Source organism: Pleurodeles waltl, chromosome 4_2, assembly GCF_031143425.1.
Source record: "Pleurodeles waltl isolate 20211129_DDA chromosome 4_2, aPleWal1.hap1.20221129, whole genome shotgun sequence".
In the NCBI taxonomy this organism is placed as follows: Eukaryota; Metazoa; Chordata; class Amphibia; order Caudata; family Salamandridae; genus Pleurodeles; species Pleurodeles waltl.
This window is the reverse complement of record NC_090443.1, coordinates 340,040,160-340,068,155: the sequence shown is the minus strand read 5'-3', so window position 1 is coordinate 340,068,155 and position 27,996 is coordinate 340,040,160. Positions and strand designations below refer to the sequence as shown.

General features: G+C 45.3%; 1 protein-coding gene across 4 annotated transcripts in view; it reads right to left on the bottom strand.

The window, feature by feature from the left end:
* TRIOBP (TRIO and F-actin binding protein) overlaps positions 1 to 27,996 on the bottom strand; it is an 82,864-nt gene that overhangs the window by 11,658 nt on the left and 43,210 nt on the right. For 3 of the 4 annotated variants that reach the window (XM_069231382.1, XM_069231385.1, XM_069231384.1), the window contains exons 3-12: positions 27,878 to 27,946; positions 27,622 to 27,711; positions 7,139 to 7,248; positions 6,089 to 6,617; positions 4,739 to 4,870; positions 3,772 to 3,919; positions 2,636 to 2,756; positions 2,050 to 2,209; positions 1,821 to 1,928; positions 954 to 1,040 (exon numbers count right to left, since the gene is read on the bottom strand). In XM_069231382.1, the coding sequence (XP_069087483.1) occupies positions 954 to 1,040; positions 1,821 to 1,928; positions 2,050 to 2,209; positions 2,636 to 2,756; positions 3,772 to 3,919; positions 4,739 to 4,870; positions 6,089 to 6,617; positions 7,139 to 7,248; positions 27,622 to 27,711; positions 27,878 to 27,946 (1,554 nt within the window). The remainder of the gene's footprint in view (positions 1 to 953; positions 1,041 to 1,820; positions 1,929 to 2,049; positions 2,210 to 2,635; positions 2,757 to 3,771; positions 3,920 to 4,738; positions 4,871 to 6,088; positions 6,618 to 7,138; positions 7,249 to 27,621; positions 27,712 to 27,877; positions 27,947 to 27,996) is intronic. The other variant, XM_069231383.1, reaches the window with a different exon arrangement.

Sequence of the window (27,996 nt, the reverse complement as noted above, 5' to 3'; positions counted from 1 at the left end):
TGCTTTCACTAGCACTAGTTTGATGTGTATATTAGTGTGGATTCTTGTGTGTCCGTTGATGGTAAAATATTCAGAGCTCACTAACAGCCAAATATTCCATGCTTGGTAGTGCTAAAAAGGGTAGAGCTTTAATCTCCAGCCATGTGAGCGCCTGACTGGGAGCTGCTCCTGCATGGAGTGTGATCAGGGATGGAGGCATTGGTAAGGTATTGGTTCTCTGAAGCAGCTCTTTTTAATAACACAAAGCCAGATGTTTCGCAGTGGAGGTTGGGTTAGCAGAAGGCTGATAATAGCACAACTGAGCAGAACGATTTAAGTCTGAGCTGGAACCAGCCTCGCTGCATGAGAAGGCTGTGAAATATGTCCTGGACAGTTACACCCAACTCGAGTCCTAAGCCCCCCCCCCCCCCCCCCCCCCCAAAACTCTGTAAAGCACTGCGGACTCGTGGTTGGACTGTCTGACCGCAGTCTCGGGCTGGTGTGTGCTCAGCGCTATCTCTTGCTTGGAGTGCTGCATAGTTGTGTTTAACTAAACAGATGACACCAAGTTGAGAGGAGTGTGTTTAATGCTGCTTGGATACTTTGGCAAAAGCTAAGGCCTGGTGAGGTACTAGAGGTGATCGACCCGTTGACTTGCAGCTACTCTCGATTACTCAGAGCAGTCAAACAATCCAATTACAGATTTAACAACATCCCCACACCGCACCCGGCACCCCCCCCCCCCCCCACCCAACACCCCTTCTTAAAAGTTTGCAATATCCATGGAGTGACCCTTCTGATGTCCCAACTCGAACAATGAAGAGTTGGATTCAGGAGTAATTTAAGATTACTGGCAAACAATTAGTTAATTCGCGGAGGGAGCGGAAACAAAGGTAAGAGCATTTGACACATAGTAGTGCTTGCCACAAAGGAGCATCTGTGCATGTAGCAGTGCTGTCCACACACTTACTGACCTTTTGCAGATTGTGAAGATCTTCTCTCAGACAGTTCACTTCTTGCTTCAGATACTGAAGCTCGTTTTCTTTTACTCGCAGCAGCACCTGTGGGCGTATATAGATGAAATGGGTGGCAAAAAAAAAAAAGGGAGGTGATAGGAACAGCAGAGAGCAGAACAAGAGGATGAGGCAGGAAAAGGACGGAGGACTAACAGGTAACAAGAGAGGCAGATCTGAAAGAAGGAAGGTTAAAAAGAAGACGGATAATGGGATGGAAGGCGACGGAAAGAAAAGAAAAGAAATCGGCACACATAAAAGGAGCAAAACGGAAAACAGGGAGGTAGAGTAGACAGTAAACAGAGGGTAAACATAAACGTACAGTATCAGATACAGAGCAGGTAGGAACAAAATGAAGTTGCGGAAGAGGCCAGCAGGAAAAGAGAGGCTGGAAAAGAACCAGGAAAATAGGAATGGTGGGAGAATGAGGTGACGGAAAGATGACTGATAAACAAGAGAAGTAAAAACAAGAAAGGAGATGCGAATGGAGGAGAGAGGGTGAGAGAAAAGAAAAAAAAAAAATAACACAGAAAAGAACCCAGAGGTAAAATCTAAAAAAGCAGGGGAGAAAAATGTAAAGCAAATAGATAAAAAAGTAGGATAACAAATAAAAAGGAGAAAGGCAAAGAATAAAAACATTTAAAGTGAAGACAGTGAGCAAGGGACATGCGGTAATGATGGATTACACAGGCTAGCGGTAAAGTAACTAAAGTGCATGTGAAGGGGTGGCGACGAGAAGAGAATAAATGTAAGAGATCATTTATTTCTAGAACTCTCGCTCCTTCCCTCCTGGCAAGACTCTGCCGCACCTCACAACAGAGGGCTCACCTCCAGTTCACACGAGTTCCTTTCACTATTCTGGACTCCGCCTTCACTGTGTGTGGCCATGAAGGACCGCAGTTTACCAATCTCTTCTGACAAACGGGAATTCAGCTCCTGTGAACCAGGAAAGCAAGGGAACATGAAACAACCACAAAGAAACTTTGAATCCTGACCCAGCCTTTGGGACCAGAAGTTCACGTCGGGATAGCTAGGCCTGGTATTAGCACCTTCATACCTGGTTCTGCCTCACTAATTCCCTGCCCTCCTCCTGGCATCGCTGCAGGGTCCTCTCCCGGTCTTCCACACTCTGTGTAAGTGAGCCAATCTCCAAGCACTTCTGTGAGTAGCGCTCAGAAAGCACCTGCAATTCTCGTCGCAGCGACTCCACCTCAGACCTGCAAGAGGCATAGGTCAGAGATACTTATATTTTTCCTCTTAACAACTCCCTTTCACACACTTTAAGGCAGGCATGCAAATAATGCAATATCACATTTATTAGCAAAAAAAATCCCCAACCAGAGCTTGTGGGTGCTAAATCTTACGTTTACAAGCAATACTCTTAAGCCATTTAAATGCACCGGTTTCATAAATAGCTCAATGTTCTCCATCTTCTGCATTGCTGTAAGCATTCAGACATAACTGTTCGCCTTGCGTTCCTTGCCAACCTCCCCTTAAGAAGTCCACCCCCCTCCTCAGTATGCCCACTCCCACCCCCACCATATAGTTCTCTCTCTGGTCGAAATGATAAGTGCAAATCCACCATGGAGAGGGCCAGAATAAAGCAGCAGAAACCAGAGCAGAAAGGGGATGTCGCCACGTACTGATACTGTCTGCGCAGGGAGTCCTGGCCTGCAGGACCAGTACCACCAGACGTGAAGTTGCGCACTTTGGCAAGCTCCCGCTGCAGATCCTCCTGGTGCGCTTTTCGCATGGCCTCAATAGCTGAAAAACAAAAGGAACAAGGGTCAAAAGCAAAGCACAGGGAACTGCGACAAGGAGTTCAGGGGCCCTGCATCAATAAACAAAAGGGGCACATTGCTAGAAAGTGTCGATCCATGGGTGGGCGAGAGGATCAGAACAAAGGTACTAGGCGATATAGCAACATAACTTAGTGAATGGCCCGTTAGTCTTTGGAGACCACCAAGGCAAGCACTAAGGGAAGAGAGAAGTATCTATGATAATGGTTACAAGAAAATAGCTCCTGCTCCTCCCCGGCTGAAGACCACACATATGGATGTGCTCAAGCATAAGTTCTGGAAGAACACCTCCAACCAGCTGTATTCAGCGCTAGCACATTTGTCGAAATCTCCTTTCTACTAGACACCTTGAAATAGACACCCTTCTACATGCCCACCCGCAAGGCCTTGATGTAGAGGAACTAATAGCATCTTATTGCGTGTATCACTCATGTGTATCACGGTCTGCTCTCCCTATATCTAGGACAAGTGTTACTGTGTGGATGGTGCATGTTTGGTCCAGCCTGCCACAAAAGTTCAGATTCCTATGGCCAGAGGACTTCCCTTGGTGATGTAAAGGTTTTAAATTATGGCAGCACAGGGTGTCGATACCAATTTCACAGGCAGGAATAATTTCAAACCAATGAACAGCTTTAGCAGAATGCTTTCACTAAAAGCAAATTTGAAGGCCTTCACACAATGTTTTTTTTTTTAAAAACATCATCAGCTTAATGAAGTGGAGGACAACGTCACGCACCAATGAAGAAAATATGCCCAACTTCAATACTGTGCTAAATGTCAACAGCTGCTTGTGTTTTGACCAGCTTCAATAAGGAAGGCCTGACGGTTGATGGGGAAAGGACTCGCCTGCCCAGTGGGGTGGTGGACTGGTCTACGTACAAGGGGGAATCCATCTTCCTGTTCGCCAGTGACCTCTAAAGCCCTAGGTGACAAGAGGTGTGGTTTGAAGGAGGCCGGTATTTAATGGAGCAAGACTTCACCTGCGGCAGTCATGGCCGTCTCCTCGGCCAGCTCCTGGTCTTTCTCCCGCTGCAGTCGCTCCAACTCCCGCTGGTGGTGTCGCTGCAGCTCCTCCATAGCCTGACGGTGAGAGTTTTCCATCTCTGCCAGGCTACGCTCGCACGACTCCTGAGAAACAGATCGAGAAGCCAACATCAAGGAGTCAAGTAAAGAAGTGCAGGAGAAGGAGACAGCCCCAGATGCCTCCACCAAAAGAGTAAAAATTACTATCCAGTCTGGAGAGGCAATGCTGCGCAACAGGACTGTGGACAGGACATAATTCCCAACTTACACCCACACTGGACAGGGAGAACTATCCAAAATCCACACCTGCTGATTTCTGCCACAATGTGGACTGAAATACTCTACTTCCCCCATTATCAGCCACTCAGACGCCATTCAACTATACCTTGCTGTAGACCTGAAAACGCTAGATCAGTGACTCCCAACATTTTGTCTTCTGTGGACTCCCACTTTATCATTACTGGAGCCCAGGGACCCCCACTGAATCTATATTGGAATCCCCCCCCAACCCAATACCCTCTCCCCCTGACTTAGTCATTACTGAAAGCTGGGGATTTAATTTTCTAAGCTGTCGGAGAACCCCTGAGGAGGTTGCGGACCCCCAGTGGTCCCCGGACCACAGGTTGGAAACCACTGCACCAGATCATTTCACCTGCTACAGACTAATGTCAAAGTACAGCACCCCCTCATTTGATTTCACCCCCTCAAGTCCCACCCTTACAGCCTCTGATTGTGGAAGTGCACCCACTGAATACAGCATATGGCCCCAACCCATCTTTTGTGAGTGCGGTTGCTGTACACTGAGAACTTCATAAAATATATATATATATATATATATATATATATATATATATATATATATATATATATATATATATATATATAAAATCAATCTGCTCCCCTGTTCACGTTTTCTGCAGTTACCTGTGAAATGAACCCCCGGGGCACATTCCCGGCAGACTGGGACTTGCCCTGACTGACGAGCCGCTCGCTGCTGGCACGGTAGGCCTCCACCTCTCGCCGGGATCGGTCGAGCTGAGCCCGTAAGCTCTGAATCTGCCAGAGGGAGTAACGGCAATCACACAGTTAAAGAGTTCAGGGTTTCTCTGCCACGCGCTGCTGCTGTATGTGAAGCCAGGTTGCGATTAACTCTTAAGTTGGTGAGTGCAAATGGAGACCCATGGAGTTTTCATGCACCAGTCAGACAGGCAAGAAATACTGTGAAAAATATGTCCACTGAAAGAAACCGGAGGGAGAGAAACTGCCAATTCTTGGAGTTTGGAACCAGCCTCGTATACCTAGCTGGCTGCTCTGAGGAAAACAAATCGCCATTAGGTTTGCACACTCCAATGGTCTGATTATGAACACAATATGTGACGGACCAGAAAGAGCAACAGTAATTCCACAGTTCGGCAGCACCAAACATGCTCTATTTCACCCCCATCAGCTTATCTCCAACTAGACAGGATTTTTATCTCCCACATTCTGAAGAATGAGCCAGTTCGAATTAAACAACAAATCACCGTCTCTCCAAACTTGTGCTTCCTCTCCCTTAAAAGCCCTCCTTCCACTCCTAAAGACTTAATTTTCATTACACCATACAGCGATCACAGTAAGTCACAAGAGGGAAACATTAAACTCAAAAGACTCAAATTGAAAGATAAGAAAGCCCTTACATTAGAAAACCCTCTTCAAACTCATGGGTGGAGGAATCCACTGACCTTCAAAGCAGTAGTCAAAATGATTTGCAGCCCACTTAAAGAATAAACATCTCACCACTTTTTCTAGCGCCAGCAAATTTCTTTTTCTGATTTTCACACCCTCCCTAAACTACATAAGCTTAGGAAATATTCAGAAGACATATGTGAATCCTAGCTTACTGCTTTAGAAACATCCATTATTGATACCCAAGGTGAAAATAAAATATCTTGTGTGTACTTGGGGGTTTCCAACAGTGTTTACTTCTTTCAGCACCAAGGCTGTTCCAACTATATTTCTGTCTTTTTTTTTTCTTATTAAAAAGAGGTTCATTTAATAGAGCAAACAAATCCAAGGCAAGTTAAAGTAATCCCTTAAACCTAAGATTCACAGAAATGCCAGCCTGGGTTCTAAAGAAGCCTAGAAGTTTCAGAGGTCTACTCCTTGAAAGCCTGCACAGTAATAAAGTGGGTGGGCTAGTGCACAAGTAAGATGTACACAGACCAAGTAGGTGGCTTGCATGCATGTATTAAAAGCAGGGGCAGTTCATGCAAAAAGGGGTTCATAGCCTCTTACCTCCTTCTCCAGCTGTTCCCCTGATTCTCCAGTAGATCCCACTCGGAAGCGTCCAAGCGGGATTTGCTTTGTTTCCCTCAGTGGTAGCCGTTCTAGCTCTGCCCACTTCTTCTCTATCTCCTCAGACAAGCGACTCCTCTGCTCTTCGGTGAGGGCAGGGCTGGAGTGCCCTCGATCCACACCTTTCCTGAAGGCATCCACCACAGCCTCCTCTGGCCGCATCCCCGCAGCTGAGGCCTCAAACCAGCGCCGCCTCTCTTCAGAGCGCTGAGCCTGCTCACGCTCTAATTCAGAGTTCTCCAAAGGCCGTGGGCCAGCTCGTGGTCGTATGTCCTGGGCCACCGGCGAGAGCTCCACGTACTCAAAGGAGGCCTGACGGTGATTGGGAGGCTCTGTTCTCCTGATGCTCCCACTTCGTAGCTCTGTTACAGAAGCAAGGCGTTGTTGTTGCTCTTCTGCTGGTCGTAGCTGGCCTTTCTGAGAGGTATAGCCATGGAATGAATTCTCCTTGTTCATGTCAGAGAGCCTACTTGAGAGACAGAGCAGAAGATGAGAGGGCAGGCAAGTGCAAGATGAAGAAACTTAATGGAGAGATGGGGTAAAGACACTTCTGATAAAATCCCCATATTAATTACAATACCCTCTGCCAGTAATATATTTTTTTTTAAGCCAAGAGTTCTTTGCATACTGGAATGTTTACCCACAACTTCCAGTGGAGAAACCAAAACTATAAGTCGCGTAACAAAACATTCACAGGCAGAACTAACAGAAGTGATTACCCATGATGTGGGCCACTTGGCAACTATAGACAGAAAGACTAAATGCGAGTCGCAAAACAAGAACAAAGACTAGGAAAAACGTGAAGGAGATAATCTGGTTTTAGGCAAGATCGCTGGACAGTGAAATGAAGAGTGTGTTGCGGCTATGTTCTGCTGAGGGAGAGGCAGAGGGGGAGAGGGAGAGTTGGGGTACTGTGTATAAGGTATGAAGTAATGTGATCTGGGAGGGACCGGCACTTGGGGTATGCGTGAATGAGCGTAAGTAACTTACTTTGTGATATCAGGCCCACTGCTGGGCCGCACATTGTTCCTCAGGGCTTCAATCCAGTTTCTGCGGATGCCAGAGGTCATGGCAGAGAGGGTGAACACCCCCTCCTTTGTCTGTAGGGACCAAGAAAAGTAGGAGTGAGCAGCGACTTCACAGCCTGAGAGGAGAAAGGCAGGGGACATTAGGCACAGAAAGTTGGACAATATTGGAAATGGGAAAGCAACAAATCAGGGGCTGTCATCAAGTAACCAGGGCGAGAGCCTATCGCCAACGAACCAGTCTTATAGTGTACCCATCTCCTATTGTTCTTTTTATGGTGACCATTATTACAACTCGGAGGAATTTCATACCAGCCGCAAGAATTCAAAGCCTTGAGGATATAAACTTCGATTCGTTTTTATACAGCCCTTGATACCGTAATTGTGCAATTTCTAGGAGTTGTAAATTATATACTGTTACCCTCATTAGGACTACTACTCTTAGTTAATAGGCTCCTTCTCTTAAGTAAATGTGGGCATCCTTGCCGTCTAATAGCAGAAACAAGAACTGCTTCTGAAGCCTTTTGAATACAGCAACCATGTGCCATCCTGCATGTTACACAGCACATATCCATCCCCCGCATACGCAAATCTACACCAGTTCAGTCTCTCTGGAGTTAGGTTTATTTTTTGTATGATCTAAGCACACAGCATGCGATTTCACTGTGTGATCCGGTGAAAGTGTTTGCCCAAGAACCCTAAATTTAAATGTAGTCATTACTAAAAAGGTATAGATATTTCTTTATAGCACCCAATTTCCAAATGGTTCATCTTTGGCAGCACAAAATGTGCTCCAATACAATTCATCTTAAACTCAAGATCGATTCGCTTATGGCTTCCTGCTACTCAATCCCCCAAAACAGAATATAAAAAAAATAATCTATTGGGCACTAACAAAAGAATAAATGAGCTTTTCGTCTTCCCGGGGGACTAGGTAGCTACTTTCAGGAAGTGTGTGGAAAGTGGATGCTGAGCCGAGTGGTATAAAACAAATAGAGAGCTAATCTGAAGAAACGAGTGAAAGGAAAATACCAAGTACAGAGGGGTCACTCGTTCGCCATTGTTAGCCTCTTAAATGCTGTTCATCCTTTAATGACTAAAATACACCTTTCCATCTTGAAACGGTTGGTTACAACGCGCAGTTACAGACCAGTATAATTAAATCTGGTTCTTTGCTCGTCTGCTGACGCATGCTACACAACACATTTCAATTCCACAGGTCCAACAACCTGGCATTCAAGTGGGCCTCGCGTTTATCATGAGCACTTGTGGTAGCCCACTAACTGTTCATTGGACCCTGTGTTAAAGCTCCAGCCAAAACACCTAAAAATGATTTCATAGACGCTCTATATTCTGCCTGAATAGGAATTAGCTAAAGTTGCATATAGTCCCCAATATACAGCGCCATTTGCACATTTTAACAAACATTTGCTCCCCTTTCAAAGGAATCAAATGTCATTAAAATCGCTGAACGCTAGGTGCAATGCTGAACCGGGACCTGTGCATGGCGGCGGGGCGGGATGTCTAGCAAGAAGCCGGAACCTATGCACATCAATGCAATTTGAACAAAGTGGAAAGGGGGATTCCTTTTCGTAATTATTAAGATTTAGGTTTACATCACAAACTACGTTTTTAAGGTGCTGTTATTTCAAAACACACTGTCTAGAATTCCTAAAACAGGTTGCATCTCCTTTTAAGGTCCAATGTCTTGAAGGGTAAAGTGTATCCCAGTGTGACTTCTGCATAAATAAAATAAATGAACAGTACAGTTCTTCACAGATGTTGTGCTTAATAGAATTAAAAGATTTGAGACACAGTAGCGTACGCACAGGTAAACCCAGAATTTAGGACAAGCTTCAGGTTATAACAAACTGGATGTGCTTTATAAACGAAGGACACTATTTTATTGCAAGAAGTGAGGACATTTTGGGGTCATTTCCTCTGGTACATATTTTTTTAAATTTTTTTTTAAACACTGCCTTTAAGTTCCTGCAGGCAGGAAGAAAAAAAAAAGTGTTAATACGGTGTTTCTGTGCTTCTTTGCAAAAGCAAATTATTCATTCTTGGATGAATAAAATATTGAATAGTAATGTTAAGAAGCTTACACATTCATTTTATAGCACGGCAGCAGGGATGTTTTAATCTCAACAGGGTTTAAAATGTCACCTAGATAGGTATGCCGCATGATTTACTGCACAATTTGTCGTTCATCGATGCATAATTTATACAACCAAGGCACAACTTGATCCTCCATTGCTACAAATGACCATGGTCCACGTCTAAAGGGTAACACTACATTTCACTCACGATGTAGGACTTGTGTGATGGTAGAGAAAGATAGAAAATGCCCTTATTTCACATTTTTGGACCACTGCACTTGACCTCTATGAAATACTTTTAAGTGAAAACTATTTTATATTAAAAAATCTGCATCAAATTGCACAAATGTAAGTCATTAACATTTCCGACCTCGTGAAATCACTTTCAAATTCAGTACTGTTCATGTCAGCGTGATACCATATGGCTGCTGTGCAGCATAGTTGAAAGAAAAAAAAGAGAAATGGGGAAAAAAGAAGAAGAGCTATTGCTCTTTTTATTTTCAGCCATGGTGCACATATCTTAAAAACACTGACAGAGGCCAAAAGATCTTGCATACGCGAGATCTACTGGCTTTGTCAATGCCTGTTTGTAGAATGGGCTGCATAAAGACCACCACAAACACCTGAAACGCATTAATGCAGACGGTGGCATTTAAACAGGGAAATGTGAATGGGCACATAGTTCCAGTCCTCCGAAGTCAGAAAAGTCCAAGTGTCAGAAGCTGAGAACATCCATTACTTCCTCTACCAAGAAAAATGTCAACTCGTTGGGTGGATATTTCGTGGGTTTGTTGAGGACAGAAGGCACTGGGCTTTTCAAAAGCAGTTGAGAAGGCTGAAATGGGGCGATGTCAGTCCGTAAACGCCTCATATTGTGTAACTTGAGCTGACGGCGGGCGGAGTGCGTTTGTCCAGCAGTGACACGAGATCACACAAGGCTGTTCTTATAAACACGGATAGGGAGGGTGGCTGAAGGCTCAGGGCTGGTTGGTCTCTGATTGCACCCAACAGACTCCATTCAACACAGTGCCGGCTCCGCGGGGAGCTGCAGGGGCATGGTGTCACTCACACGCCACTATAATGAAATTAGAAATGTACCGTGCAATAATGAACACAAAGATAATGCATAAAATGAGGACCTGTTCAAGCAATGACTGGGACACTACTCAAAGGGTAATCTAACCAGTACTTGGCTCATATTCCACGAAAGGGAGAAACAAATGAAGAGAAAGCTAAACCGGTATGCTCCGACCATTGAGTCACCAGCAAATAACAGTGACAAATAAGCCAACGAATCGTAAGCAATGGGTGGGCTCCAGGATCCCTTGAAGTTAATGTTACCACGATATCTTGCAAGCAAACTGCAGGAAGTTTGTCTGGTGTGTGGTGGGTACCTAAGGTACTTACACCTTATACCAGGTTCAGGTATCCCCTCTTAGTGAAGTGTAGACAGTGTCTAGAAGCCAGGCTCTCTAGAAGTAGCTGTGGATGAACAGCCACGGCTTATACAGGAGACATGCAAAGCTAATGCAATACCACTGTAGTCACACAGCACTTAAACACATGAAAGAAAACACTCAGTGTTACAAAAATAAAGGTAATTTTATTTTAGTGGCAATTACCAAAAAGTACTAGAGAGGCAACCCGCCAGTAAGAGGTAACACACTAGATAGATGCAGTAGTAATCAGAAATGCGCATGATTAGCAGTTGAAAACAGTGCAAATAGCAATAGTGACCCTAGGGGAAGCCCAAACCAAATACTAAAAAAAAAAAAAAAAAAAAAATAGAATGCGAATGCAGGACCCCCTACCTAGGTAAGTGGAATGTGTAGAGGGGAGCTGGAGAAACTAGGGAACCCCAATAAGTACCACAGTGCCTCCCAGTGACTACGACGAAAGGAGTATGTTATTCGATTTTCCCCAAAACCACACAAAAGGACTAAAAGGAAGAAGATGCAACACCCAGACAAGACTGCAAGAAACAAGAAGTGGATTTCTAAAGAGGAAGACCTGTGGAAGAGGGGGACAAATTCCAGAAGTCGCAGGAATGTTCGGTAGTAACAGGAGCCACCACCCACCTGTCTGTGGTTGCAGGAGTTGATCAACAGTAGGACGAAGATGTCAGCAATGTAGCCCTAGAGCTGGAAAAGAGTTCCTGGAGAATGCAGTCAACGTCCCACGCAGGATGGAAGATTGCAGTCAGTGGTGTGGAAAAGCCACCATTATGCCTTGGCAGAGGCAGAAATCGCAGTGAAGCAAAAGTGGAGCTGCCGGGGACCAGCAAGGCCCGGGAGGACTCAACCCACAGGGGAGTCATGGGAGGACCCTCAGCAAGGCAGAGAGTCCACAAAAAAAAGGCAGCCCCCCCACAGGAGACCCACTGGACTAGGGACCAGGAATCACAGAGGAGCTCACGCAGCACAACGGAAGAAGGGTTCCATGCCACAGGAGAAGCACACAGAAGGCTGTGCGTTGTAGGGAAGAGTGCTGGGGCTACACAGAGGCTGAAGATTCCTTGCAGCGGATGCGAACAAACCTTGGTAGCTGCAAGAGACACAGAGCACAGGGGTACTGTCCTGCGTGGAAAGGCAAGGGCTTACCTCCTCCAAAGTTGGACAGCTGGCAGAGATGACCATGAGGACTATTTCAGAAAACCACCTATGATGCAGGATCCACACAGCCGGTTAGCTTTGCAGTTAGTGCCTGCGGATACAGGGAGTGACTCCTTCACTTCAAGGGAGATTCTTTCTTCCTTCTCGTGCAGACTGAAGACATGCCGCCCTCCGAGGAGGCACAGCTGGGGAAATGTTGCAGGAGCTGGTAGGTGGGGGGAAACAATGTTGCAAGCAGAGACTTCGTCCTGGATGCAGATTGTCAGTTGCTGGAGGGCCTAGTCGTAGTTCCAGTGGTCAGAAGTCAAAGTCGAGTTTGTAGAGGAGTCCTGCTGGAATCACGCAAGCCAAATTTGAGGACCCACCCTAGAGGGAGACCCTAAATAGCCCTGAAAGGGGATTGGTCACCTAGCCAGGTGACCACCTATCAGGAGGGGGCTCTGCTGTCACCTGCCTGACCTGATCACTCAGATGCTCCCAGAGGCCTTTGCCCACCTTGAATTCAAGATGGCAGAATCAAGGGACCCCCCTGGAGGAGCTCTGGGCACCACCCTTGGGGTGACGATGGACAGGGAAGAGGTCACGCCCCTTTCCATTGTCCAGTTTTGTGCCAGACCAGTGACTAGGTGTTCCTGAACCGGTGCAGACTGGTTTATGCACAGAAGGCACCAAATGTGCCCTTCAAAGCATACCAGTGGCTTGGAGAGGCTACCCCCTCCTAAGCCATGTAACACTTATTTCACATCCGCATTGTGAGTGAGTCATAATGCTACTGCTACCTGCATGCATGCATGCGCCTACTAAAGGACAAGGCACAATTTGTGTTTCTTTATTTACTGATCCAGGATGGTGGACACCACTTGCTGCAGTAAATAAAATACATTTTGATTTGCGCTAAACTGCATTTCAGCAAGGGGAACGCTCTAGCAGTAAATGAAGTCTAGTACTCTCCAAGAAGTGTGCAAAAAAAAAAAAAAAAAAAACTCCAAAATAACCTACGTAAATAATAAAAGGAGTGTGAGAGGTGGGCACACAACTGAAGTGGTGCAGGGAAGAAATGGGGACTGGGCAGAAGGAACAAGTTACTTGCCTTCTGTAATGCGTTATTGGGTACAGACATAATCTAGTTACCTGTGAATTTCCCCCAGGCGTCAGACTGGATCCAGAGAATTTTCTGAGTAGTACCCCTGCGTGCCGTTAGGTGGAGTCGACTGGCTCAGTGTACATAGTTGCCATCGCCTGCGCCAGATAGGACTTTGCAGGTCCTACGTAGGAACCACTCCAGCATGCTGACATCAGTTTCTTTTCACTACTTTCCATGCCAGAAGTACAAAGCCATGAAAAACACGGACTATTGGTGCACCAAACGTAAGGCTCTAAGGGGGAAGTCCCTGTCCCTAGAAATCAGTTTTCAGAGCGGAACGGATGGGTGGGTCGGTAAGGAATCTCCAACTAAAATAGGTTTCGACAAGATAAGGAGATACAAAAGCTAAGTAATTTGTTCATCTGATAGAGACTTCTAGTTCCAGATTCCTTATCTGTGAATAGAAACCCAAACATACCATCCTCAGAGGTGGTTCTGCGAACCAAGATTATACTAGAAAGTCCTGCAGGACTGAATGGGCAAAGTAGCCATCCCTACGGACCGGACCATCCACCAGGCAGTAGTGTTTGGTAAATGTGTGCAAGGATGCCACCGTTGCTGCCAGACAGATATCAAGGACTGGAACTCGGCATGCTAACACACTGGTCGCAACTGTAGCTCAAGTAGAATCAGCTTGCAAGCCTGCAGAGGGTTGCATTTTGGCCAGTGTGTAGCACATCTAATGTAGAATATGACTCAACAGGAGATGGTCTACTTCTGCACTGCCCGACTTTTCTTCACACTCACATAATTAACAAAAAGTTGATCATCCACTGAAACTCTTTTGTACAATCAAAGTAGAATGCCAACGCTCTGGCGGTGGAGTCTCTTCTCTTTCTTAGACGGATGTGGGAGTGCTTAAAGAGCAGACAAGGTTAGGGATTGGCCTATATAAAAAGCTATAACCACTTTTGGTAGAAAAGAAGGTCTAGTGCCAAGCACCACTTTGTCAGGATAGATGTAAAGGTAGGGCAGCTTAGATGACAATGTTTGCAGCTCACTCACCCTGCAGTCAGACGTAATGGCCACAAGGAAGGCTGTTTTCAAAGTGAGAAGCCTTAAAGGACCACTGTGGAGAGGCTTGGAAGGAGCGCACATGTCAAAACCAAATTCAGTTCCTATTGGGGCATAATGAATGGGGATGGAGGAAACATATGCTTAAGACCTTTAAGGAAGGTTGATCAGGCAACCAAAAAAACAAAAAACAAACAGAAATAGTAGACAAATAACCTTTGAGAGTGCCCATAGCAGAGCCCTGCTGGGCCAGAGAAAGGATAAATATAAATAACAGGGCCTCAGAAAGCGGGCCAGAAAGGGGGTTCAAAATACTTGTCTGAGCACCATGCTACAAATTTCTTCCAACGACAGGCGTATACCATTTTGGTGGAGGGACCCCTGGCTGCTAAGATAATGCTAGGGTCTTCAGGTGGAAAGTCAAAAGCAGTCAACTGTCACTGTTCAATCTCCACGAAAGAAAGAAGTGAGTTGACCGGTTTGGATGCAGAACCCTCCCTTGCTGCTGCGGTGGTAGATCCTTCCGAAGGGGCAGTCTGATCGGAGGATCAATGGACAATGCTCAGCAACCAGGGATGCCAGACTCTCAGTGCCCAGTCCAGAGCTACAAGAATTACTTGAGCCGGTCGTTATTTGTCCACTTGCGAACTCTAGGCAGAAGTGATTTGGGTCAGAAAGGCGAACAGGAAGCCCGAGTTCCACTTGAGACAAAAACCCTCTCTGAGCGACTGCCGCCTTGAAAACTCCAACACACAAAATGGCTGACATTGCATGTTCTCTGCACAGGCGAACTGATCTAACCACTGCTCCCCCAACTGCTGAAAGAGACTTTGCACCACATTGAGAAGAAGATGCAATTCATGATTCAGTAGACATTTTCAGATGAGTTAGTCTGCTCTGGCATTCAGAGAGCATGCCATATGATGAACCACCAGAGATACAACCTGCTGTTCCATCCAAGTCCAGAGACACAAAGCCTCTTGAAAAGGGTCCTCAACCCCACCCTGCCCTACTTGTTGCAGTACCACATGGTGGTGGTGTCCGAGAACACTTGCACTATCTTCTCCTTGACAGAGGAAAGAAATGCCTTTAATGCTAGCCAGATCGCATGGATGGCTGCCCCATCCCAGAAGTGACACGTCTGTCAATACTGTCAGATTAGGGAGAGGGAATTGCCTCTAACCCCATCACAGTTTGTAAGCCACCACTGCAGATCTTCCACAGTTCCCTCCAAGATCTGGACCTTGTCGGAGAGATTCCCCGGATGCTGCGCCCATTGGAACTTCAGGTCCTACTGCAGAACTCGCATATGCCATCTGGCATGCATCACCAGCAGGATGCAGGAGGCCATAAGGCACAACAGCCTCAGACTCATTCTCACTGAAATCCAGGATAGAGGATGAAACATTGGTGTCATAGCATGAATATCCTGACTTGCCACTCGGGAGGATAAGCCAGAAATTGCACCATGCCCAAAACAGCTCCGATGAAAGGAAACGTCTGAGAGGGAGTCAGGTGTGACTTTCACATTTATAGTCAACATGAGCGAATGCAGGAGGTCCGCCGTAGACTGGAAGGGGGAGCCGACAGTCTGGGGCGAGCCCACCTTCAACAGCCAGTTGTGGGATAGGAGGAAGACTGAACCCCTTGATCTGCGCGGATGAGCATGGTGGATATTTGGCTCGAAGCCAAGTCTTTCAGTTGGCCATGCCTGTGGTCTGAGTACTCTCAGCAGACATTTGTGCTTCTACTGCAAGCAATCATATTTTCAGTCATCAGAAGATGGTGTTAAATAGGATTTCTGCTATCAGGTGAGAGCTTTGAGTAATATGGCTATCTCACAGTCCCAATCGTGCACAATAAGACATGCCATGATTCAAGGCTGCTCACCTGAACAGGTACACAGAAAGGCAGGTAGTCTCAGAGGCTTAGTACAACCTATGCAATGAGCAACGAGCCCTTGAATGGACTACGAGGAGGTCAAATGGTCACGACAGAAAGGAAGGAATAAGAGCACATCTAGCAAACAGTGCTGCAGAATCAAAAAACCCAAACAGTAGGAGTACTTCCTTCTCTCTCCTGGCAGCATGCGTGCACTAAGAGCGTCTGCTCTGAACAACCATCTTATCTTGGGCCCGGAATGAGCAGAGGTAAATCTCCTGTCTCAACACTGGAGGCAGGAATCCTCGTGGTGGGCATACAGCTTGCAAGGTCTAAGCTCTCATCATCACACAAGCATTCTACCCTCCCCTCTTGCCCAGTCTTTCAGCACAACAAGGTTTTTAATCAGCCATTTGAATAAGATCAGGCTTGTGATGGGAGGACAGCCAATCTTCTCAGTGGTAAAGTTTTACTGTGACTAAGTTCAGAGCTTCATCTGTAAGTAAAGCAGATTAGTTTTCCCTGGCTCGCAAATGTCAATTTTAATTATAACTCTTAAATTACGATACATATTTTTCAAGACTGCAGTAAAGGAGTGATGGCAAAGACATGGGGGCTGAGCTTGACAACTTGGCTTCTCTCAACCAAAGCAGCTCTTGAAGTTTTAGGGTTCCTGGAAAAAGCTGAGGTGTGCTTCAAAGAAGGGGGTCTTGCCTTCTCGGGTATTATGTTTTAATTTACGGCATTTCAGTTACACAATATTCGATTCAACTCAGATACGGGATTGATGTTTATATCTAAGCTCCAGGACATCAGAAAAGTTAATTTTCAAAGTAAACAGTTTTTAAATGCTTCCAAAAATATAACTAAAGGTCTTACAGGCTTGAAGTATGTGGTACAAGATAAATAGTGATCCCACAATAAACTGGCAACCTAATTGGGATGCACCTGGGACTCTGGCATGCTCTTAGACTACCATTATGAAATGCAGGTCTTAATTGTTTTTGGGTGATATCATTAATGTAGAAGAATTTAAATCCCGACAGTCCTTGAAAGTTTTATCAAACTTGTCTATTTCAAGATTTAAATATCACAAATATCTATTTGATTCACTACACAGCAACGTCTGATTGTTTTAGGTACTTGACAAGAAATGGAATGTGATGTTCACGATATCACTACTACAGGAAAAAGAAAAAAAAAAAAAAGGGTGGCTAGACGGGATAAAGGATTATATGAGGAGTATGAAGAACATATGCTTCCAGTGGAACATGTGAAGAGAAATACTAGTCAATGCTTGAGTGCACAGTCCTACGACAAGTATCAATAAACATGTTTTACTGACGTGTTTTGACACACTTAGAAGTCATTTTTTTGGTCCTTCTCAGGACATACTGGAGTCCAAACTCTGTCCACACACAGAAGTCTCCTCCGCCTGCTTCAACACCATGCGCATGCTCCGGAAGATCTTCAAATGGATCCCAACCGAATCCAAAAGAACAGTCACCCAGGTCCTTGTCAGCAGCCGCCTGGACTACAACGCACTCTATGCTGGAACCACCACCAAGGTACGGAAAAGACGGCAACGCATCCAGAACGCCTCTGTCCGTCTCATCAAGAACACCCCCAGACACAGCCACACCTCCGCCGGCTCCCAACAGACAATAGAATTACATTCAAACTTCTCACGCACGCCTACAAAGCCCTTAACAATGCCAGACAAGAATACATCAACCACAGAATCCATCAACGACTATGCATGTACTGTAACCCCACCCAGCGCCTTGAGACCCTAGCGGGTGACTAGCCAAGTACAGGGATTGACTGATTGAGAAGTGTCCAAAACGCAAAGCATCAAATGTAGTTAATTTGCATACATTTCGCAATTCCCAGCATTAAGTTTATTGGCGAAATGAGTAGATTCTCATCTGAAAATCTGCATCAAGACAGAGGTTAGCAAAAGGTTGATATTTTTTGGATTATCAAATGGGAAAAAATGTAGTCTCTAAAGAAAGAAAAAGTTACTTATCTTTCGGGTGGATACTCTAACTGCAGATCAATCACACTGTGATACCCCCCCTCATTCTCCTCCCTGGCCACCCCCTTCATCTCTCCCCACCTTTCACCTCTCATACCCTCCCTTATCCTCCACGAAAGGGTGTGAATGTTTCGTAGAATGCTGCTTTTGTTCTGAGTACCAACTTATCTGGGAAGGTGGTGGTAAATGGCAGCTTGGCAGACCATGCTTGTAGCTCACTAACGCAAGAAGCTTATGTGACCACTATAAGGAAGATGGTCTTTAGCATGAAAAAGGTAAGAGGGCAGGTGTGCATTAGTTCAAATGGTGCACACAGAGGTAAGTGAGAAACAAATGAAGGTCTAATTGAGGCATCAAAAATATGTTGGCAAACATATGAAGCTCCTTAAAAAAAAAATGCAGTATAACAGGTGATTTGAATAATGATGGCTGCACAGGCACAGTACGATAATAACAGGTGGTCAGCTAAATGTGCTTGGAAAGGCTGGATGTCACAGGAGGAACACCATCCACAACTTCTCCCAGCATCCCTCATAAACAGCCACTAACCACCCATCAGGCATGTTTCCGCCTATCAGTCAGTTTTGCACTTTAGCACATAGGAACAGTAGACGGTGTAACCAACTGTGAATCCTCTAATGCACTTTGAAGCTGTCCCGTCTGTAGAGATTTACTTGATTGACTTTATTATATGTTTGCACACTGTGAATCTAGTGCATTAACGATTTCTTTATGTTTTAGGTGTTGTTTATATTTGCATTGATTCTAATTAATCTGCAATAAAGATTTATTTACAGGTAAAAACAGTTTGGTGCAGGGAAATCTTGCTGCCAAAATAACACCAACTATTTTGAGAGAAAGAATGAGAGCCATTGACTGACACCACTCTATCCCCATGCATGGAGGTGCGAGTTATACAGGTTCAGGTGCAGGACCCTGCCCTGCTACTGTGACAAAAGGTCCTTCCAAAGGGTAGGTCAGAGTAGAGGACAGACGCTCATCATCAGTAGTTCCTAGTACTACACTCTCCTCACCTAGTTTGGGGGCACAAAGAGGACTTGAACCCAGGCCTTCCTAATCTTATTGAGAACTTTGGGCAGGAGAGGTGGAGGCGGGGGGGGGGGGGGGTCGCATACAGGAGTCCTGAGTTCCAATCGAAGGCAAATGTGCCTGTGAGCTAGAATTGGCATAAGTACTCCAATGAGCAAAAGGTGTGTGTGTGTGTGTGTGTGTGTGTTGGGGGGGGGGGGGGGGGGAGGGGAGTTCAAATCAACCCTGGGTTTTACCCATCACTGGAAGACACCCGAGCCATCTTAGAGTGTAGCTGCCATTCGTGATTGAGATGACAACCTTGGCTGAGTTCATCCACCCTGATGTTTAAAGATCCTGCCAGGTTCTGGCAACCAGTAAGATGCCCTGGCCATTAAGCCATTTCCAGAGGTGATGAGCCTTCTGCACACAACCCACTCAGTTTTGTTAGTTGCAATACCAACTTGCAGTAGTGATGTCTGCAAGAACCTGTAACCCTTCTTCTTTGATGGTCTGGATAAATGCTTTCATTGCCGAACAAACTGCCCCCACTTCCAGCAAGTTGATGTGGAAAACAGCTTCTGGCGGAGACCAGAGTCCTCTGATCTTAAACTCTCCCAGATTAACTCCCCAAACCAGCAACAATCAGTCATGACCATTAGCTGTGTGTGGAGCAGGGAGATGGGTGTACCACCAGTCCAGCTGTGGTGTAGCAGCCACAAGTGCAGTCTTTTGCAGTTTCCTGCAACACCCAGATGAAATCCAAAAAGGACCTGTGGTGCCGATCGCACTGAGACTTTGGATCCAACTGCAGAGGTTACATTTGCCACATGTTGAAACATCCGAGCCATAACCCAAATGTCCTGGAAGCGTTGAGGCAGATGTAAAGCTTAAAAGAGCATGGTGTCCAGGATGGCTCCAATGAAGGTGAGTCATTATGAAGGAGTCTGGTGTGACTTCTGCAGGTTGATGGAAAAGCCCAATGCTGGAATCAGGTCAGCCTTCGTCTAGAGGTAGTTTATGACTGTTTGAGGACAGTCTGCCTGAAGCAAGTGGTCCAGCTAAGGGAAGACTGGCATTTCCAACCTGCAACGAGGGGCAGCGACCACCAACATCACCTTTCATAACACCCAAGCTGCACTAGAAAAGAAGAAAGGTAGCACAGACAACTGAAATGGCTTGCGGCCTACCTGAAACTGCAGGTGGATTATGTGGCACTGCTGAACGGGGATGTGAAAATAATCACCTTGCAAAAATAATATCACCATCCAGTCACCTGGTCCTAGGGTGAACTCTTTGAACTTGTCCCTTCAAAAGGAAGGAGAAGTTCAGGGGCAAAGGTCCAGGGAAGGGCATACGCCTCTATCATTATGCACCAGAAAATAAAGTGGAGTAGCAACCAGTCCTGATCTCTGATGCATCCTCTTTATGGCTCCCTTGGCCAAGAGAACTTGAATTTCTTGGAGTACAAGTGGGTGGCCCTTTGGAAGATAGAGTTAAAAGGAAGGCATGTCAGTAGTTGTAATAAAAAAAAAAAAAAAAAGGGGCGGGAGTATCCGCTCTCCACAATGTGGAGCACCCACTACTGGTCAGATGTGATGTTCTTCCACCCAGAGAGGTAAAATGGGATGCTGCCTCACACCAGGCAATCATGTGTAAGGCAGGGAACTGAGTAGATCATTGCCCCTGGGGACCGGGACACTAGTGGATGGATGCCCGACCTCAGCCTAAAAAGGCTTGCGAGGCCTGTCGCTCAAAATGGGCTGGACTGCCAGGGAAACTGACATACAGACAGTGCCGACCCAAGAAAGCCTGTTGTTGGTTTGCTGTTCTTAAAGTGCCCTACGGCAGAGCCAAGTGCTATTGAGAAGCATGTCCGTAAGTGACTGTTGGAAATCACTCAAAATTTCAGTGGAGTGTATCCAAGCCTGGCATGGAAGCACCACACTGGCCCAGACTGGCCAACCAGGCAGCTTGTAGTGTTCAGTGCTGAGCTTAATAAGTACTTCACAACTTTGTGGCCGTCTTATATGAGGACCTCAATATTTGGACTAAAATCATCTAGGACTCTTGACCAGATGTCTGCCGTCACATCCCACAAAGGATGCAAGTATCTCCAGAGGAGACAGCTGGTGTTAACCAATCTCAAAGCAAGGCTAGCTGAAGAGAACATTCTCTTTGCAAAAGTCTCCATACGTTTATAATCTCTATTTTGGGGTTAAGTTAGGAACGCATCGGGGTTCAGTCACCTGGTAGAGCCCTGAACCACTAGGGTTTTTGGCGAAGGCTCCTGGAGGAGAAATGTAGGATACCCCAGGACAGTCCAGTGCTGCCAGGCAATCTGCCTGGTTCCTGGAGGGCAAGATCATGGCTTTGCCCAGGCTGCAAACAGTGTGTCCATGAGGTCCTCGGTGAAAGGAAAGGGAAGCTCCTGCGTTGTTTGTCCTACATGAGGAACCTTATTTAATGCATTTGTCTTGACCTCAGAGGTGGCCAGGTGAAGTCTAGAACTTCTGCTGCTCTCCTAATGACAGCTGCAAAGGAGGTAGACTCTTTTGTAGCCACATAAGGTAAGGCCAATGTCAGGTGCTGTGTCTAAGCCACTGGCATTCTGGAGGTCTAGAAACAAGTTATTGTCGTCATATGGTGTATTGGCTTTGTCGTCATCATCATCATGAATTTTTTTGTGGAAGTGACTCGTGGTCAGAGTGTGGGTAGTATCCTGAGGTCGGTGTGAAGTTGATGGAAGTCACTTTAGGTTTGCTTCCGAATCAGACATGCCTACTCCTCCGTCATTGGCGATAAAAGGATGTAGCGCAGAAAGGGGTAACCACATCATCCCCAAAACCAGGACTGACCTTGGGGTGATGTCAAGGGACACCTTCGGCATCAAGAGCTGATACACTGGCTATTGACCGACGGGAGGTCACCAAAACGCCTGGGGACCCAGGTACTCGAGATTTAGTCCCTAGACTCCCTAGATGTCCTTATTTGCTTCATGGTTGCCTCGGGCTAGGGAAGACAGAGAATTGGATGAAGAGTCAGAATCCGTACCAGGTGGGAGGATGAGTCTGCTTTCTGGAAGTACACAGGGCGTTGTCGGACTCCGAACAGTGGGAGTGGGGGGGGGGGGGACATGGAAGCGCAGTGTTTACACTTCTAGCGATTCTTTAATTTTTTTGGGACTTACCCAAAGATCTTGATTTCGGTGATGAGTGTTCACAAGATCTGCCCCTGGAAGCATGAGCACAATGTGCCCTCGACTTTTTTCAACCACCAGTGATGTTCTGGTGTGTACATCTTTGGATTTGTAGTCTTGGATGGGCTGAGCGTTCACACTGGCACATTTGTCTCATGACACCAAGTGATGCTTGAAGCCCAGAGACAGACCTTGTGAGGATCCGCCACCGACATCAGTTTGTGGCAGTCCTACATTTGAAACCCTGTCGCTTTAGTAGGCGACATGACCATAGCATACAGTAAAATAATTTTGGAAGAAATTCTGTCAAGTCTGACAGAACTAGATAGAGCGAGCTCAGATTTGTGTCAGAAAGTGCGCAAACAAGAGAACTGACATCAGCTAGCAGAGGTGGGGTTTATGTAGGGGCCCGGATGCCACATTTGGGACGGAACAAACCAGATGTGGAGCCGCACAACAAAACCTACTGACGCACAAGTGAATAACTGAGAAAAATCTCCAACTTTAGTCTGGCACCTGCAGATATTCGTAAGGTGACCAACCTGTGTTCAGAACTATCCTTCAGAATAATGGTTACTGCTCTATTTAATACTACTTGCAAGGTGTGAAAACTGTAGAAAATGGGTGGTGGTCCAAACTTCTACAGCTTTCAAATGATTACAAGCAACAAAAATATACACAAGCTAGATACCCACAGCTGAATATGAAATACGACAAATTTCTGAATCAGTTTAAATGATGGCTGGGCCAGGATGCAACATTATGGTTAAAAGGCGGTATGGTTAAACTTTGCTTCAATTGCACTGACAAAGGGCCCATAGACACTGCCACCTCCAGCATGAGATATCCCAACCCTCCATATGCCCCTCATGCATGCCACATTGCTGAAATGAAAGGCTCCAGTCATAGCACAGATTTACCACAGAAGGCCTCATATGTTGGGGTGCTTCTAAAAAGGACATTCCAATGACTAGTCAGCTCTCATAAACCCAAAGTCATTTTTCAGATTTGGAGATGGTGGTCACAAATAGCAGAATTGAGTCCCCTCCTGAAGACCAACTTGATTCATTAGAATCAACTCAAGAACCTTTCAGGGCACACAGAATGAGCCTTCTCGCCAGAAAGCATACCAGTCCATAACAGACTGAGGAGCTGGTCGGCACAGTGAAATTTTGCAAGGGACTGTTGAGACCATTACAAGTAAATGTAGTTAAAAAAAAAAAAAAAAAAAAAAAGCAGTTCTCGTGCTAGACACTGCATTCACTGTGCCTCAGACATACACATTTGCAGCCAGAGTTTTAACCTACCTATTGCTGCCCATGTGAAACTCAGCTCTTCCATTTCAACAAACTTCTTCTTGAAGAGAATCACATAGTAAATGAGCTGGGAAAATCAACTTTACTGCCAGTTACAAAGCATATGGAATGAGTTTTAAGCTCCCTAGCATCTCATGTGGAAGGATCTTGGGGGTCAGATCAAGGATACTGCAGGGTATGAATCCACTCGGTATGCCAACGTTTGTAAAGTTTACTGATAAATGTTTCAAAGAAAACTATTGTACACACAACAGATATCCGATTTATTAAATGCAAGTATTGGCGTTTTTAAAACCACCCGTTAAACATGCAGAGTTGGGCTTGTTTTTTTTTTTTTTTTAAACAACTTTAAGAGATGTCGTTTTTTGTGCGAGCGTAAATGTACAGCCTCTTGTATACATTGAGTATACCTACTTCTGTGTTCTTAAAGCCATGTAATTTCCTTGTTTCAGTGTCATTTAAAAATCCTTGCTTGCTAGTGGTTTGTCATGCCCGTTTGTCCCTCCTTTTTCTCTTTGGGAGCAGAGATTAACTATTGTTTGATTACGCTTTGTCGTGTTTGTTCTTCAAGGGACTTTTTTTCCCTTGGTATTCTGCTCCTGTGGGTGAGTGTGCTTACAAAGCTGAACTCTGGGGCACTGTACACACATCCTACTGCTTAGTCAATAGTGCTTAAAATCGCACTCTTCCACGCCTTATTCTTGTGTCCCTCCACCCAATCACTCTCCTTCCGATGTTGCTTGTTAACTCCTGTGGCACGGTGGTTGCTTGCCCGCACCTTCTTGTTTTCTTTTGGCTCACCACTTTGCACTCATGGCGGTATGTTTCTTCCTCTTCCTTGTTTCAGGCATCTTGCTGTTTATTTGTGATGTCTGAGGGGTCTTATTTTTTCAGTTTCATGTAGCGCAAACTCGACACAAAAGGCATAGGAGCACTTTGTATCAAGTGTGCGCTATAAAAAAAACTGCAAAAATAAAAAAAAGGTATTACAGCGCTTTGCGTGAGCACCGGTTACTTTGCACAAGAACACATTCATTTTTGGTAGCAAGGCGAGATTAAATGATTTGCCCAGAATCACAGGATGCTGAGCCGACACTCCAACACTGTTCCCCAGCGCCAAAGTCAGCAGCTCTAGCCCCGACGCCACATCCTCTCCCCTGGGGTTCTTTGTCTGGTGCGTGCTAGGGCAGTCTAGGAATATATATATATATATATATATATATATATATATATATATATATATATATATATATTTTTTTTTTAATATAGCACCTGGAAATACATGTTCTGCCATTTCCTAGCGCTGCAAAGCAGGTGCCATTCTTAACAAAATCACTATAATTCATTTGCATCAACCTTGCAGAGATGAAGAGGTGAAAAAGCTATGTCAGGATTGTAATCTGTGACATTCTTGGCCTGTCAAGACCTCTGCAGTGGGTGCATTGACCAAGTGACTTGAGTGGAGCTTAGCACTAGGCGATAGCACATGCTCTTGATAACCTTCGGAGGGTCACCAACCAAGCACATAGGTTAGTTCTAGGCAAGAAGATGCCGAAAGGTGTTGCCTCCAAAATTGTGGAAAAAGAGCTGCGACTCCAAACCTAAGCACTTCATGGCCTCAAGCTTGATAGCAAAAAGCATCTAGCCCTTGGATGTAAATTGGGCCTCTTCAACTAGAGTTAATAGAGTCAGCCATTTTCCTATCCCTGTAGTGCAAAGAAGCTAACACAAGGGTGCCAGTGAGAGTTGCAACGTATCATAGGGCACAAAAGTGAAGCAAACTCCATCACTTCCTTCTCACAGAATTCACTGGTGTCATGGCTTTGATGGAAGTCCCCTCACAGCTACTGCAACCTTGCAGAAGCCACTTCCAGAAGCACTGTCTAAAACAGCACTGCTTCTTGTTTGAAGATGCACCACCTTGAATACCCCAACAGTCGCTGTCATGGGCGCGGAGGTCTTCCCCATCAACCTCTGAACTCCTGTGTATAATGATCCATGCATTAACTATCAGAGTCCAGTAATGTTCAACCTGCTCTCCTCTGTTCCAACCCCAGGTTTCATGTAACCACTCCAATAGGCTCCCATGCATCATTTGATGTAAACTCTATGCATTATTCCGGACTGCTGCAGTTACCAAGTACATGGACAATCAATGTCAAGAAAATATCTTTCGACCCAATCAATTGGCCCTTTTCTCACTCCCACTACTGCTACTATTACTACTAGTAGTGTTCCTCTCAATGCTTCACCACGCCTCCCTGTGTCTATAGGAATATATGTGCATTTGTTTACATGGGTACACACCCCATGGACTACATCTCTAAGTCAATCCTGGACAGTAACAGTAAAGACACCATGGGCAGGAGATGTTTAAACAGGAGAACTGTTTCACAAACTGTAGCCACCAAGACTAGCCACTGCTTGTACTTATGTAACCCAAATGTCTTGTTGTGACTGAAGTATTTTTTTGTACAAGACAACAAAAAGGATCGATCCATGCCAGGTTTATAGGGTAACCACTATGTAAATAAGTTCCATATATAAATTATTTTTTACGTAATTTGTCTTATGTGGGTATCAAGAAACTCTGACATGGTTCTGGACCTACTTTGGATTACCCGACAAAAAATAAATATATATATATATATATATATATATATATAAATAAAAATAAAGAGATATATATATGTACACACACACACACACACACACACACACACAACGGAGATAATTCTCACTTCAAAACCACCAGCCAGTGCACAAATGTGTGCACCGAAAAGACACCGTCAAGGCCCAGGAGATTCAGGTACACTTATCTGTTCTACATAGTCCAGTCCTGAGACAAGGGCTGTCATAAGACTAGTAACCCAAGGCAGTGCTTTAAATGAATACAGAATACCAGCCCTTCTGCATTTCCATTTAAAACAGTGACCCAAGGTCACAGATGTTGCATCTCTGGAACCCATCCTGTCGGTCCATCTACCACTGAAGCTGTTTCACCAATCTGCACACATTTGAAGCCTCCTGCTCAGTTAAGCTGCCTCTTCTGCTATTCTTTTTGAATACACTCAGTGTTTTACAAAGTTAGGCTGGTATTGCCAATGTAGAGGAATAATTCCTTTGAAAGTTTAATGCACAGAAATATATGGCTGCCCTCTTTTCTTTGCTCCCAACTCTTGACACCCTCGTTCTCCAGGTTAAATGCCACAAAGGTGCCTCTTTACGGCTTGTTTGGTGCTATAAAAGTTTAGATAAACACACTAGAAAGGGTTGCATCTCTAGGGTATCACAGCCAGTCAGCAGGAATGAGGCAAAAACACTCCCAAGATGGTGAACTTGCTGTGTCCCCTCACCTGCAGCGACCCGTCTGGAAGGGTTGCTGTGGCACCTGGCATACATCCACTACACTCCAAGCAATAATACATAGGTAAAAGACATTGTCATTTACAACGCCAACAGCTCTAACTCTCACAAATGCGAGGCCTATTGCACTGCAAATGATTGTCGTTCTATAATTTCTGTTCTGGTAACGACTTAACTCCAAAGGGAAACTCATTTAGAGTGGATAGCTAGCATATCACATTAAGTCACGGAGTGGCCAGTATATTCTTCTGACCCTCAAAGTAACTCCGTTAAATCCATTTAATTGAAAACCTAAAGCTGGAATTTCATTTTAATGCGAGTGGAAACTAAAAGATTGAGACTTATAAAAAAACATTGACCACTATCTGCACTGCATTTGACCAGTGGTGATCAGGAAACCAGGGAAGTGGATTTCGAAAAGGCAGAGACACGTTCTTGAGGTTGCATCAGGGACTTGCCCTGACCGCTTACACCAGCAGTGTGATGATTACAGAACCTATTAGCCCTCAGTGAAACAAGGTTTGTTCCATTGTAGGCCTACTAGGCAAAAAAAGTGATAGCTGATAGTTCCACAAGCCCAAGCTTATAGCAGGCACAAATACTCATGGCAAAGCCACCGCGATTTTAGAGTGCACCATGAACAGGGTGTTCTGTGATGGAAGGCCTAATCATCAAGACTACACAAGACGCTCACAAGAGCCGAGAGAAGAGGAGGTAAAAGACCAGCATAGGGAAGTGCATGTTACTCACGCGGATCTGGAACCCATAGTTGCGCTGCACAGGAAACTCTGGTACATCTGTACAAGTCCGTAAGTCTATCTCCCCGTCCAGATCATCAGTCTGCAAAGACAATGGGAGGCGGCATGTAGAAAAGGCACGGAGATAAAAATAAATAAAAAGTCCACTTTATACAGAGTAAGAGATTCACATCCCATTCAAGAAGGGGCCGATGTGGGTTGGAGTTAATTTCACACAAACGGGGGCCATTCCGTGCAGTATAACTCACCTCTTCGGCGTTGGAGTCGCGGTAATAGCGCAGGCTGGTGTCAGTCAGCACAAACCAGTGTTTCTTAAACTGCAAAGACGCGAATTCACAATATATAAGCAGGGCATAGTGTACCATCT